This window comes from Littorina saxatilis, linkage group LG2, assembly GCF_037325665.1.
Source record: "Littorina saxatilis isolate snail1 linkage group LG2, US_GU_Lsax_2.0, whole genome shotgun sequence".
NCBI classification, from domain to species: Eukaryota; Metazoa; Mollusca; class Gastropoda; order Littorinimorpha; family Littorinidae; genus Littorina; species Littorina saxatilis.
In genome coordinates, this window is record NC_090246.1 from 22901338 (window position 1) to 22916337 (window position 15000).

At 43.0% G+C, this 15000-nt stretch overlaps 1 protein-coding gene across 4 annotated transcripts in view; it reads left to right on the plus strand.

The window, feature by feature from the left end:
* LOC138958509 (uncharacterized) overlaps positions 1-15000 on the plus strand; it is a 31617-nt gene that overhangs the window by 15673 nt on the left and 944 nt on the right. For 3 of the 4 annotated variants that reach the window (XM_070329680.1, XM_070329683.1, XM_070329681.1), the window contains exons 2-7: positions 6301-6448; positions 7864-8070; positions 8587-8717; positions 9299-9425; positions 12047-12128; positions 12711-15000. The exon at positions 12711-15000 is cut by the window's right edge and continues 944 nt beyond it. In XM_070329680.1, coding sequence (XP_070185781.1) covers positions 6301-6448; positions 7864-8070; positions 8587-8717; positions 9299-9425; positions 12047-12128; positions 12711-13271 — 1256 coding nt within the window. In that variant the 3' untranslated portion in view covers positions 13272-15000. Of the gene's footprint in view, positions 1-4513; positions 5100-6300; positions 6449-7863; positions 8071-8586; positions 8718-9298; positions 9426-12046; positions 12129-12710 lie in introns of those variants that run through there. The other variant, XM_070329684.1, reaches the window with a different exon arrangement.

Consider the following 15000-nt stretch of genomic DNA (forward strand, 5'->3'; position numbering starts at 1 on the left):
CGTTGACCTGGGAGATCGGAAACATCTCCACCCTTAACCCACCAGGCGGCCGCAGCCGGGATTTGAACGTACGACCTTCCGATTGGGAGGCCGATGTCTTATCCACTAGTCCACTACGCCCGTCATCCGCAGCGGAAGACATCACCAGTTGATTCCTTATCATCACGCACAGTATTGAGACACTGACTCCGGTCTTGGTCCTGCAAGCCCATTAGGCGATCGGGGACGTGATTGACACATCGCCGGAAGGAATCAGTGTGGTCAGTTAAGGTTGCATGCTGGGAGTTCTGTGTCCAGTTGCAAGGAGGTGACATCTGTACGATGGGTTCGAACCTCGGCCGGGTCATACCTAAGACTTTAAAATGGGCAATCTGGTGGCTGCTCCGCCTGGCGTCTGGCATTATGGGGTTAGTGCTAGGACTGGTTGGTCCGGTGTCAGAATAATGTGACTGGGTGAGACATGAAGCCTGTGCTGCGACTTCTGTCTTGTGCGCAGTGTGGCGCACGTTAAATGTCAAAGCAGCACCGCCCTGATATCTTTCTTTCTTTCTTTCTTTCTTTATTTGGTGTTTAACGTCGTTTTCAACCACGAAGGTTATATCGCGACGGGCCGCCCTGATATGGCCCTTCGTGGTCGACTGGGCGTTAAGCAAACAAACAAACAAGTCGCGTAAGGCGAAAATACAATATTTAGTCAAGTAGCTGTCGAACTCACAGAATGAAACTGAACGCAATGCCATTTTTCAGCAAGACCGTATACTCGTAGCATCGTCAGTCCACCGCTCACGGCAAAGGCAGTGAAATTGACAAGAAGAGCGGGGTAGTAGTTGCGCTAAGAAGGATAGCACGCTTTTCTGTACCTCTCTTTGTTTTAACTTTCTGAGCGTGTTTTTAATCCAAACATATCATATCTATATGTTTTTGGAATCAGGAACCGACAAGGAATAAGATGAAAGTGTTTTTAAATTGATTTGGACAATTTAATTTTGATAATAATTTTTATATATTTAATTTTCAGAGCTTGTTTTTAATCCGAATATAACATATTTATATGTTTTTGGAATCAGCAAATGATGGAGAATAAGAAAAACGTAAATTTGGATCGTTTTATAAATTTTTATTTTTTTTTACAATTTTCAGATTTTTAATGACGAAAGTCATTAATTAATTTTTAAGCCACCACGCTGAAATGCAATACCGAACCCCGGGCTTCGTCGAAGATTACTTGATCAAAATTTCAACCAATTTGGTTGAAAAATGAGGGCGTGACAGTGCCGCCTCAACTTTCACGAAAAGCCGGATATGACGTCATCAAAGACATTTATCAAAAAAATGAAAAAAACGTTCGGGGATTTCATACCCAGGAACTCTCATGTCAAATTTCATAAAGATCGGTCCAGTAGTTTAGTCTGAATCGCTCTACACACACACACACACGCGCACACACACACACACACACACACGCACATACACCACGACCCTCGTTTCGATTCCCCCTCGATGTTAAAATATTTAGTCAAAACTTGACTAAATATAAAAACCATCTGTACGAGTATTCACAAATCTGGTTTTACTTCTCGAATCTGTCAGGCGACCGGGAACGTGATTGACACATCGCATGAAAGAATAATTGGAGTCTAATGTTTATTCTTGGAGTGCTGTGCCCACGTGCAAGTAGACTACATCTGTACGAGTATCCACATATCAGAGCTAATATTGGCACCGTGCCTACATTATATAACCTTGAGGTCCCGCTGCGTGGAGTAGTACGCGCCAGGTTACTCATCATATAGGATCCGCAGCATTTCTGCAACATGCCTTCCAAGACAATATGCGAAAGATTTGACACAGGTTTGATATAATTTGTCTTTGCTTTTTTTTCTGACAGAAAATTCTGTTGTATCTGAGACACAAAACATACAAGCTAGTGGGCGTGTGTCCATGGTGAAACATGCTTAACTTGAAGGTCGTAGACCCCTCTCAAAGACGCTTTCTGTTATACTTTTCACTTCGGGCATCGGTAATGTCATCCAACCATTTCCAACGCGATGGGTTTGAACGTGCTAAACAAACATCACTTTGAATATATTTTGTTAAATTTCAATTTACTTTTAAATATTGGAAAGGAATCCACTTACAAGTAACTCTCTAAGGAATACAGCTGATATAGCTACCTATTTACCTGTGAAACTATGTAACTATCTCTGCCCACAGGCTGTGTACAGAGCCAAACATTTTCCGTGTCATTTGAAAACATGTTCTGGGTAAAACTCTGTTTTTGCATACGTCAGTCAATGAATGCGTCTACGTGCTGTCTGAAGACTCAGTTACTTATTCATTTAGAAGTGCACTAATACATGTACACGTAGTTTTCTTTCATTTACACATTCGATTTGCTTGCTTTACCTGCAGAGTTTAAAAAGGCACCAAATATTGACTCAGTTTCCTTATACTATACGCCCTCTGCACTTTCCTCTCACTCTTCTTTTACTCGCACCGTCTTTCCATTTACAATCGAAAAGAGCCTACACTCCTGTTTTGTGGTTATTTCAATTGTATAATGTACATTACACATGTGAGCGTTAAGCCAACTCGTACACGGCTTGAACTACAACTCCTTTGCCGATGACACGCAGCCCCAGAACAGCGCCAAGCCGGAGGACGTTGACCATCTCCTGGGATCCATCTCCAGTTGTTTCACTGAAATCAAGAACTGGATGACTGAGAACAAGTTGAAGCTGAACAGTGAGAAGACGGAGGCCCTTCTCGTTCGAACACGACAGAAGATTGCTTCCCTCACTGTGACCGACCTCCAGCTGGATGACGCGACTGTTCCATTCTCCCCTGCTGTCAAGAGCCTTGGCGTCTTTCTCGACTCCACTCTCTCAATGCAGACACACATCTCCTTCATCATCAAGACCTGCTTTTTCCACCTACGACGCATCGCCTCCATCCGTCGCTACCTCACCCACGACGCCTGTGTCAAACTGGTTGTCTCCCTCATCTTCAGTCGTCTGGACTACTGCAACTCCCTTCTGGCTGGCCTCCCCGCCTTATCCATTCATGGCCTACAACGAGTCCAGAACGCTGCTGCCAGGCTGACGTTGAGGAAGACGAAGCGAGACCACATCACCCCCCTACTTCGCTCCTTGCACTGGCTCCCTGTCAACACCCGAATCTCCTACAAACTGTCCACTCTGGTCTACAAGTGTCTCAACGACTCTGCTCCCGAGTACCTTCAATCCTCCCTGGACCTGTACACCCAGCCCTCCGACCGTCCCCTTCGTTCTGCTGCTGACCCACTCCGCCTTCACATCCCTCGCTCGAAACTCGCATCTGCTGGTCAGCGTGCATTCCCCTCCGCGGGCCCCTCCGTCTGGAACTCCCTGCCGCTTGAGTTTCGCCAGAGCCCCTCTCTTGACGCGTTCAAGAGTAGGTTGAAGACTCAGTTCTTCCCGTAGCTGGCTGCGACTTTCATGTTCGACGTGATGTGTTGTGCCCCAAAAGACATTCTTGTGCTATGCTCTGTGAGAGGTGTTTTCTTTGTGTTTAATATTATTTTGTTTGGACCTAGCTATTGATGTGTACATTGTTGTTAAACAGTTGTTTGTTGTATGTTTATCAGGGTTTGCTAGTGTGTGATAGGGTTCGTGTCCGTCTGTAGATGTTAGTTTCTTTGTTAGTCCTGTGTTGACAACTCTTCGACAAGCGCTTAGAACTGTACCCACGGAATACGCGCTATATAAGCTTCATATTGATTGATTGATTGATACAGCTGTAGGCGTTTAAACTAAACCTACTAAATTGACCCTTTTCCTAACGCTCCTTTTTATTTATTTATTTTTTATTTTTTTGCTTATTCATTAATTTGTTTATTTATTTATTCATTTATTTATTTATTTATTTACTTATTTATTTATTTCAGTGTTTCAAATAAATGGGTTCCTTTACTTTTATTTTTACATTTAGTTAAGTTTTGTTTAGTTATTTATATCAATCATTGATTATTCATCTGTTTGCATGTGTGCTTTAGTCCAAACTTCAAGTTGAGGCCCTGCAGCCTTGCTTTCCTGAAAAAGAGTCATAAATCCACGACTGTGGCGCGCGCGCGCGCGTGTGTGTGTGTGTGTGTGTGTGTGTGTGTGTATGTGTGTGTGTGTGTGCGTGCGTGCGTGTGTGTGTGTGCGTGGTGTGTGCGTGCGTGGTGTGTGGGTATGTGTGTGTGTGCGTGCGTGCGTGTGTGTGTGTGTGTGTGTGTGTGTGTGTGTGTGTGTGTGTGTGTGTGTGCAGTCACATGTCTACTCGGTGACTCTTGACCGAAATTCAAACTTGGGTTTTTCCTCTGTGCAAGAAGGAAATTGCTACAGTGAACAACTTTGAAACTTGGTCACAGACCACACATTTCTCTTAAACCTAGTGTGTGTCACATCTGTTTTTGGTGACAATCTAGCTGGACACCCTTCGAGTTTATATTTCCTGATGATCAATGGACCAATTATCACGTGTAAGTAGGAGTAGGGTTAAGTTGATCCAATCGATGCTCCTTCGTTTGTTTGTTCAAGTGTTTTGAACGTTAACTAGTTGATATGCAGTCGGTTCTCTCCAGTTCTACACTGAGAGTTGCTTTGCAGCTTGTGCCTGCAAAATAAATTTATGACGGGTGACCACCCACAACCCGCAATAACGTTTGCGTATTTCAAGACTTGGTGTGTGCGTGCTTGTGACAGTTTATAGAGTTTCGCGCGCGCAGACGCAATTCTCCTGCTCTTGCGTATGAATAAGATCCTATGTGTATAGTGGCCCGTATAGTATGCGTGTGACAAATGCGGAAATCCTACTTTCCGCTGAGGCGAAAACTGTCGACGCTCTGACGTCTGAAAAGACTCTGACTCAAAGTTTGATCGTGGACCATCCCTTTCCGCCACTAATGTCTGCCAATATGTTGTGTGAAAAGTGACTTCGGGGTTTTCGTTCAGATTTGTGTTCTGTGGCCAGATCATTCTTAAGGCGGTGTGTGAAGAAGTGTACGGAGAGACGCATTATTTTAAGGACAATGGTTCTGTGTTCACCTGAGTGGAGAAAGGAACACGACCATGGAGGTGCTGTGCAGTGAATGGATTCGTTCCCTTGTGTGTGCTCTCTCTCTCTCTCTCTCTCTCTCTCTCTCTCTCTCTCTCTCTCTCTCTCTCTCTCTCTCTCTCTCTCTCCTTCTCTCTCTCTCTCTTTCTCTCACTCTCTCTCTCTCTCTCCTTCTCAGTCTCTCTCTCTCTCACACACACACACACACTCACACACACACACACACACACACACACACACACACACTACACACACACTACACACACACACACACACACACACACACACAACTGACACACATGTACACATACACACGCTGTGAAGTAAAGACAAGTTCGGGTGAATGAAGTTTGATTCTGTCGCGCCGAGTCACGTGAAGAAAGATTTTAGTTCGTCCCACTGGGCGTGTCATAGTTAAACTTTATTCACGATATGATGATGACATATATATTGTTTTGTATGACACGTGTCAGTGTAAATATCGGTATGTTGTACAGGGCATTGCAACGCTTTGATTACATACTCTTAGCCCACATTGCACTTTGCTTTGTGTGTACACAGATAACCTTATATTGACGTTATGATGACATATTTCTTGTGTGACACATTTCAGCGTAACTACCGGTGTGTTGTGTGGGCCATTACAAAGCTTTGATGAACTCTTAAGCCCTCAGTTGCACTTTACTTTGTGTGTACACCAAAACAAAACACCGTATATATTAAGTTCACGTTATGATGACACATATTTCTTGTGTGACACATTTCAGCGTAAATACCAGTATGTTGTGTGGGCCATTACAAAGCTTTGAAGAACTCTGAAGCCCTCAGTTGCACTTTACTTTGTGTGTACACCCAAAAAAAACACCGTTATGTTGACACCAGGATATATTATGACAGTAAGCGTAGAGTGCTGCCCTGTCACGTAGTCTTAAAACCAAATTGGAAATCCATAGCAGCATCATTATAATCATTCTCATCTCATTAATCATCCAAAATTATAGACACATATTTCTTGTGTGACACATTTCAGCGTAAATACTGCGTGTTGCTGCACTGTTGGAGACTTGACACTGTACACTGCTTTGATGCACACTTAGCCTGCAGTGTACTTTGCTGTTTGCGCACACATGTATTGTTGATCATTTCCACAACATGGTGGATTTAAACTTAGTCTTGTCTCGCTGGAGTTGTAACTCCCACGTGCTCTTGGTAATGTTTCAGGTCAGCACAATATCTACATCCAGCAACACCTGGAAGAGCTGCAGAAGAAGTGTGACGAGTTCCACGAATGTACGATAGAGTTGTACAAAGCTGAGAACTTCCACCGTGTGTTGGCTGGCGAGCCTATCCAGCTGAAGAACATCTGCGGGTAGGTACTCGGTATACGTTTGGTCTTTTGGTAGCTCAGTAAAACGAGTGAGTTGCCAACACCGACATGTTTTAAATGCGAGCGTTTCACTCTTTTTCAAAGCTATTGAGGATTTGCCATTGTTTTCGTCGATCTTAGCTTCGATTTAAACATACTCGAAACTCGTTTAGTGCTTTGGTGACGGTCAGTCAATCAGTATGTGTGGGTGTTTGGCTGAACTGGGGCAGGTCCTGTTTAGTTGAGCAAATGTTACTAATTACATCAGTACCTGTGTGCAGTTATGTTAAAGTCACAAATAGTCTGTTGGGGAACTTTAGATTCACAGGTACACTAGCTAGACTTGGTGAGAGGTAACATCTGTGAGTATAGAGGTGGGTGATGTTGATTCAGCGTCACCTGCAGGAAGGTACACATTGGAATTGGCGAGAATCATCCCATGCATCGTCCGTGAGGAAGTACAAGATGACATGTGAAAGTCGCTCAAATAATATAGACCTTGAGTTGTTTGTAAGCCGTACACTCGGCACGGTTGGCCTAGTGGTAAGGCGTCCGCCCCGTGATCGGGAGGTCGTGGGTTCGAACCCCGGCCGGGTCATACCTGAAACTTTAAAAATTGGCAATCTAGTGGCTGCTCCGCCTGGCGTCTGGCATTATGGGGTTAGTGCTAGGACTGGTTGGTCCGGTGTCAGAATAATGTGACTGGGTGAGACAATGAAGCCTGTGCTGCGACTTCTGTCTTGTGTGTGGCGCACGTTATATGTCAAAGCAGCACCGCCCTGATATGGCCCTTCGTGGTCGGCTGGGCGTTAGGCAAACAAACAAACAAAATCCGTACACTGTGGTACGAGGTAAGTTTTAGCTCAGAAATGTCTTTTGTAGCTACACTTGGGTTGGGGTTGGTGACATTCAACTCAACAACTTTGTGAATCATTATTACACTTTATGTGAATTCATTCATGTCAGCTCTGCAACATCAGCTTGCAACTTAAGGCTAGACACTTAGTTAATTAGATATGTATTAATTATGTTGACTTTAGATAATTAGTCATGTATTAATTATGTTGAACCCGTCGACATCTGCGACCAGCTGACTTAGTGAAAGTACATCCAGCTTTCTACTTTCTTACTTTGAGGATGAGACTCGGAGAGTCGCTTGTTTATGTCAATGCTTGTTATTCTCTCAGGTGCCAGGAAACTGCTTTCGTATAACTCTCACTTTCTCTATAAGATTATTAGATTAGACCCTCTTTAGGGCGAGGGCCAGACATAAAAAGGTAGATCACTGCTTACTTTATTTCCCTCGTTAAATAAAGAATTCTCAATGTCATTGTCTATTACACAGTGTCGTATGCATTCAGAGTGCTTCCTTCCCTTTGTTTTTCATATTTTTCTAATTTCTTGTTTTTCAATGCCAGGTTGATGTACCCAGATGGGGAAGAGATGTACAAGAACGGGAACGAGTCGGTCAAGTGTTCTCTGAAGGAGCGAGCTGCAATTCGGCAGGACATTGGCCGCCGTCTGTCCACTGATATGGCCAAAGACAAGAGCGAGTGGAAGCAACTCAACGAGTGCTTGAAAGAAAACCGCACTGCCGATGAATCTGATATCGACACCCTTTGTGGGTAAGTGAGTCAAATGGAAGCCTGCTAGCATTTTTAGAGATTGGTGCCCACAGGAAAAAACTTTGCAAATGTTGAAAATAATGTTGAAGCAGCACTGAAACCTTCACAGAGAGTAAAAAATAATTCACGTATACAAAGATTGAAAACTTCCCTTTACCTTACTTTAAAGTTTGAGCGAAGCTGTACAAGAATGTAATCTCATTCTTCATAAATGAACAGACTAGCGACGGGTGTGAAATCAAATGACTTATGTTTCTCTGGAGGAACCTGTTAGATTCCAACTTTGCCTTAGTCACGTGTTGTATTTGACCCCTTTGACTAGCTCAGCGAGTTTGATGCGTCCTGTCAAGAGAGACAAATCTATTTTGTAAGTCTGTCATTTCATCCATATTGCTGTGTGTGTGTGTGTGTGTGTGTGTTTGCGTGTGCGTGTGCGTGTGCGTGCGTGCGTGCGTCTGTCTGTCTGTCTGTCTGTCTGTCTCTTTGGCTGACTGTCTGGCTGTGTTTTTGACACAGGCGTACGAAAAAGGAAACGAGTCTTTGTGGAAATGGTCGTATCCACAATAAGGCTGAAGAGTTCTTTAACCATGAGATGGAACACCTGCATTGCTCCTGTGCTGCCATAAGGGAACAAAAACCAACTGAAGGTACATGAACCTGACTGACAGCACTAACACAAAGAAATATTAATTCCATATGGTTCTTTGAACCCTTGTGTTCCTAACGAACTTTCATATTTTGTAACATTGTTTCTCTTGCTGTAAGTTTAAAACAAATGGTCAAGGAATAGACTGATTGCTTTGTGATACTTTTCAACACAATAAATCGCTAGCCCAGTCGTCTTTGTTTTGGAATGTTCTGCATTTAGGAAAGAACTGGTGGAATGCTCACCTCCACAGAAAGAAACAAATAAAAGGATTTAGAATATCCCATTTTAGAGTATTTAAGGCGGGCACATGTTAATCCTATTGACTGGGACAGCAATTGCAGTCCACACAAAAAATGCTTTGTTACCGATATCACGAATCTGCATTGATTATAATTAGCCACCAGAGCAGGACAGCTCACAATAAAACTAAGAGCCGGCGTGTTTGGAGCCTTGTGATTGCCTGTTGTTAAGACTCCAGAGTTTACCAAAAGAGTACGGTTTGCTGGATTACCCATTCTTCCATGCCTTTTATGCCTTTATCTTAATTGGTAGCATTGTCTGTGTGTTTATCAATTGCAGAAAGTTCGCCCAAGTTGCCCCTGAGTATAAGGATTGCTGTGGTGTCCGGAGTGCTGAGCCTCATCGTCATTCTCTTTATCGTCGTCATCGTTCTTTGCATCAGGCACCGCAAGGTCAAGAAACGCCTGTGAGTATCAACAGCAAAAGTTAAGAGATCCTGAAACTACTAGGCAGGAGAAATCTCCACTTCACAACTGTGACTATTTAGAGATTTAGTACGTACAAGGAAAGAGAATTGTTAGCCTCAAATACTGTACTTTTCAGAGAGCCTGCACGACTACTAATCGCAACCCAAAAAGTTCACCTTTAAGCCTGAGGCATTCAAGAGAGCCCACACCGACTGCTAGGAAAACAAATAGTTCCCATTAAAGCTTCAGACATTTCAGAGAGCCTACATCAAGAATACACAAATCTACTTATTTTTCATTTCCCTTCCCTTCACTGTAATGCTCAAGCAACCGCTGACACTCAAGTATCGCCAATACCTGCACCAATACCTGCCCTTGATAACAGCCACATACCCAATACAACCTTAAAGGATCCCCGATAAGTTCCTACTTAACTCACCTTTTTCACATTCTGTCCTGCATATAATCCACCTTTTTCACATACTTTCCTACATATAATCCACCTTTTTCACATTCTTTCCTACATATAATCCACCTTTTTCACATTCTTTCCTACATATAATCCACCTTTTTCACATTCTTTTCTACATATAATCCACCTTTTTCACATTCTTTCCTACATATAATCCACCTTTTTCACATTCTTTCCTACATATAATCCACCTTTTTCGCATTCTTTCCTACATATAATCCACCTTTTTCACATTCTTTCCTGCAAATAATCCACCTTTTTCACATTCTTTCCTGCAAATAATCCACCTTGTTCACATTCTTTCCTGCATAATTCACATTTTTCACATTCTTTCTTACATAATTCACCTTTTTACATTCTTTCAGACATAATTCACCCTTTTCACATTCTTTCCTGCATAATTCACCTTTTTCACATTCTTTCCTACATAGTTCGTCTTTTTAACATTCTTTCCAACATAATTCGCTTTTTTCACATTCTTTCCCACATAATTCGCTTTTTTTACATTCTTTGCCACATAATTCACCTTTTTTGCATTCTGTCCTGCATAATTCACCTTTTTCACATTCAGTCTTTCCTACATAATTAGCCTCACCATAACGACCATCTGTTTACAAGGATCACTATTGGATTGTCCGATGCCGCTTGAGCTTCGCCAGAGCCCCTCTCTTGACGCGTTCAAGAGTAGGTTGAAGACTCAGTTCTTCCCGTAGCTGGCTGCGACTTTCATGTTCGACGTGATGTGTTGTGCCCCAAAAGACATTCTTGTGCTGTGCTCTGTGAGAGGTGTTTTCTTTGTGTTTAATATTATTTTGTTTGGACCTAGCTATTGATGTGTACATTGTTGTTAAACAGTTGTTTGTTGTATGTTTATCAGGGTTTGCTAGTGTGTGATAGGGTTCGTGTCCGTCTGTAGATGTTAGTTTCTTTGTTATTATTCCCCCCTCTGCTTCTTTACCTCTGTAAACTTGCAGAGCTAGTTATTTTTCGATAATGACCCAGCAACCAAACAAATAACGAGCCAGCAACAGCCTGAATCCTCGATAGTGCAATGGGTTGAGAAGCTGTTCTGTTTCGGTACTACTTTTGCGACTGAAAAGTTCCGAACGCTCTATACGTACGAAATATACATCTCTGGAGCAAACAATACAAACATACCGCATTTAAATTAACAACTACAGGCCTGAACACATGAATCTCCATATAAAATCCATGAGTTCGGTTGTTTTCTGAATCTAGATCTGCCGTGCACAACCCGTTCATCACAAGCAAATTCCCAAGGCAAGTAACTCATACTCTGGCGACAAGAGTAGTTCCCCTTCTTTTAACGCAGTTTCTTCGACAACACTGACTGCAATCCGACGGTCAGTTTTCAACAATATTTCATTTTATAAACAGATCACACGCAACCAAATGCACACATCTCATCAATTTAAACAACATAAAGCGGTTTCATACACTATTTTCCCCAGAAAACTGAACTTCATACAGTAATTAACGTTGGAACACGGGTGCAAAAGTTCGTCTGCTAGTCCCATTTGACGAAAGAACATTTACTAAGCGATACTAAAACATAAACAGAACACACAATATCTGCCTTTACCGCCACAGCAGAATAACAGCATATCTGTGTACTTGATTTTAGTCCAAAACAGGGAAACTGAAAAGAAGTGTTAACAAAATGGAATGATTTGCACGGAACTATACAACCGCGCATTAATCGATCGCCTGCGCAGGTTGACTGGTTGAGTGATTCGGATTCGATCAAACTTTCGCACAAAAACTCCTGGTTTTTTGGAATAACTGAAGAAAGGAGGAATAAAGAGGTTACACACCTCGTCTCAGTGATTATTAAAAATAATGGTCTCAGTTCGCGGTCATGAAAAAGCTCGCTGAAGCTCGCATTTTTCATGATCCGCTAACTTCGACCATTATTTTTAATAATCACTGAGACTCGGCATGTAACCTCTACGTCCTGTGTTGACAACTCTTCGACAAGCACTTAGAACTGTACCCACGGAATACGCGCTATATAAGCTTCATATTGATTGATTGATTGATGGGTGATCGTTATGGACAGGTTTGACAGTACATTAATGTAAAATGGCCGAGGTTTGCATTCATTCTGTTGACGGGATATTTGTTCAGATCCCAGCACCGCATGAAGTACATGCCGTCTCCCCATGATGAAGGTTCTGCAATCTATCAGGAGATCAACGACTGTCCACCGGTGAGTTATTTCAATCATTCAAGTGACTTTAAATGCACTCCACAAAGCTGCCTCACAGCCCCCGAACGCTCGTAGTAGTTGGTTTGAAATTCAATTAAATCACACAACAGGAATTCCATAACTGTACAAAACTACATTCTTTTTTTCTGCCTTTAAAGGAATGGGCTATAATGGCAATGATGAATCAGTCCGTCGCGATATAACCTTGAACGGTTGAAAACGACGTTAAACACCAAATAAAGAAAGAAAGAATGAATCAGTCTTGACTTCAGCGCGAGAAAAAACAAAACATTGATGCAACCTGCTTAGATTTATTCTGCCTTGTTTTAAAAAAATCATTGTTGAAGTCCAATTTCTAAGTTCAACTTCCTTGTGAAACAGGACAGATATAGGATATTACAATGTACTATCAAAGTTTGAAATACTGTGTTCAAGCAAAATACACGTGATCAAATGTTCTTCTTTTCTTTAATGCCCAAAAATCGACCCGAGATCTGTTTTCGTTCTGTGTATCGCACAGTCTTGTGATGTTTCTGGACACACCTATTGCACTTGCTCACGGGTTTTTTCCACTCCTTACAGGGACTTCGCAATGGAAAGAACGAAGGAAACATATCCGGAGGCTACCACTTCCTGGGCCGCGCCCCTTCGCTGCCAGAGCGCTACGTCAAACCTCAGATGGCCCGTTCTCGTAACAACCCCAACTCACCCGGAGAGGAAGAGCGCGAGTACTTAGAACCTCTACCCGACAGTGGCTCTGGGAGAAGAACATCCCCTGCAGCCCGCGCCAACATGGGCTACGGGGCTCCCAAGAATTTGGCAGTGGTAGAGCCCCCCTACGACCTGGCCAGGAACCCGGCCAACATGTCGCCTACGGACGGCAGGCCTCCCAAGGAGAGCAACTACTTTGAGCGACTACAGCCGATGAACAGCGTCGAGGATGACGGGGGCTACTCCACGCTAGGTCGTAAGCGCGTGCCGCCGGAAGAGGCGCATGACGACGAGGTGGGCGCAGAGGAGAGCGCTGATGGTCGCCAGTATTTCGTCCTGGAGCCCCAAGATGACGCCGCCTCTGAGAAGGACGCGCTGACCATGGTCAACAGTGACGCTAGTGAATTTTCGGGAGTTCAAACAGCTTTGTAGTGTTCTTTTATCAGACTGACCCAAAGCAGAAGCTTAAAACTGCTGGAGTCTCAGTATATCCAGACAGACCACGGAGGACAACAGAGCCATTGCGCGTGAACAGGTATTCCATGTGTGACTTGGTTTCTCTGTCAACACTGTTGCCAACATGCGTAACTGAGACCCCCCCCCCTCCCCCGCTCTGCTCTCCATAACAAACTTCTGTAAAACGGAGTTCTACTTTTATCGTCACATTAATTCACGAATCTCTGAACCTTGGGTGAAGAGCATAGAGTGTAGCAAAGTGTAGGACATGTGATTCCAGATGTGTTCACAGCAGCAGCGTAACGTGTATCTTTGAAAGGTTTTCTCGTGCTGCGTCTACATTCACTAGTACCTTTGTACGGCAGTGATACTTGCCAGTGCCATCCACATGTTTCCATCTTCAGTCTGAATTTTGCAATTCACCTAGATTCCTCGACACTACGTGTGTCTTGACGCCTCGTTTGATTTACAACTGACACTCCAGGAGCCTTCGTTTTCTTGTGGATCATAATTATTTTCATGTGTGGCAAAGCCCCTGTCCGCGTTCCTCCGTTTTCTGGTGAACAAAAAATTTTTTACGTGTGACATACCGTCTCTACACATGCCTTCATTTTCATGGAAACTACATTCTCACGTTTGGCATAGCATCTCTCGACGTGCCTTCGCTTTCAACTAAATCATATTTTCATGTGTGGTATAGAGTCTGTCCGCGTGCCTTTATTTTCATGATGACTGTATACATTGTCATGTGTGACATAGCGTCATTCGAGATGCCTTTGCAGTCAATTGTTCTGCACGACCTGCACAAAACTATCCCAGCGTATAAGTGTGACTGGAAGTCCGTGGATCTGAATGCATGCTGATAACTCGGTCCAAGGAGTGCTACGTTTGCCTTGACCCTGTACAGTTTTATTGTTTTATTGCCTTCTCTTTCGCGCTCCAGTTTAGCACAGTTTTATTGTTTTATTGCCTTCTCTTTCGCGCTCCAGTTCAATGACTAAATGTCGTCGCCTAACAGTAGTTGGAGCAGAGTGCCATCTCAAGTAAAGAACTCTACACTGCGCTCTTCCTTCGAGTGCTCTCATTCCAGGTTTTAGTATCTCGCAACTTTATATTTCTGGAATCTGAAAAAAATGTCACATTGACATATTTCTAGTGTTTCTCGTGTATAGGTTTTACCTTGTTGTTTTGTTGTTGTTATTTGTCGTGTTATATGTACTTGCGCATTGCACTCCTAGTCTCGGCTGCAACACTTCAAGTACATTTGTCATGCAACTGGACCAGGTGGTTTATTATTTTTATTATTATTGTGCTGCATGGCTACGGGTGTAATAACTTCATGGCCACACCAAAGGGGTTGTTGTTGTCCTCGTCATTGTTGTTGTTTATGATTAGCCTTCGCCATCAGTCCCCATCTATAGCAAACGTAATACTCAAATGTAAAATTGGTCATCCAAAATATAACATATAAAATCATGCTTAATTTACGATTTTCGAGAACACCAAGCATAATTGTCAAGTTGCAATAATATTACCACTGATCTCCATGCGGAACATATATCCGACATCACCCTTATACACAGAAAAGTCTACTCCTAAACTCTGTTTTCTAAAGTATTTATTCCACTGTACTAATCATTTTTGGTATGCTAAACGGTGCGCGAATACACCCACAATTACAAATATGTGACCAAAGATGGCAATC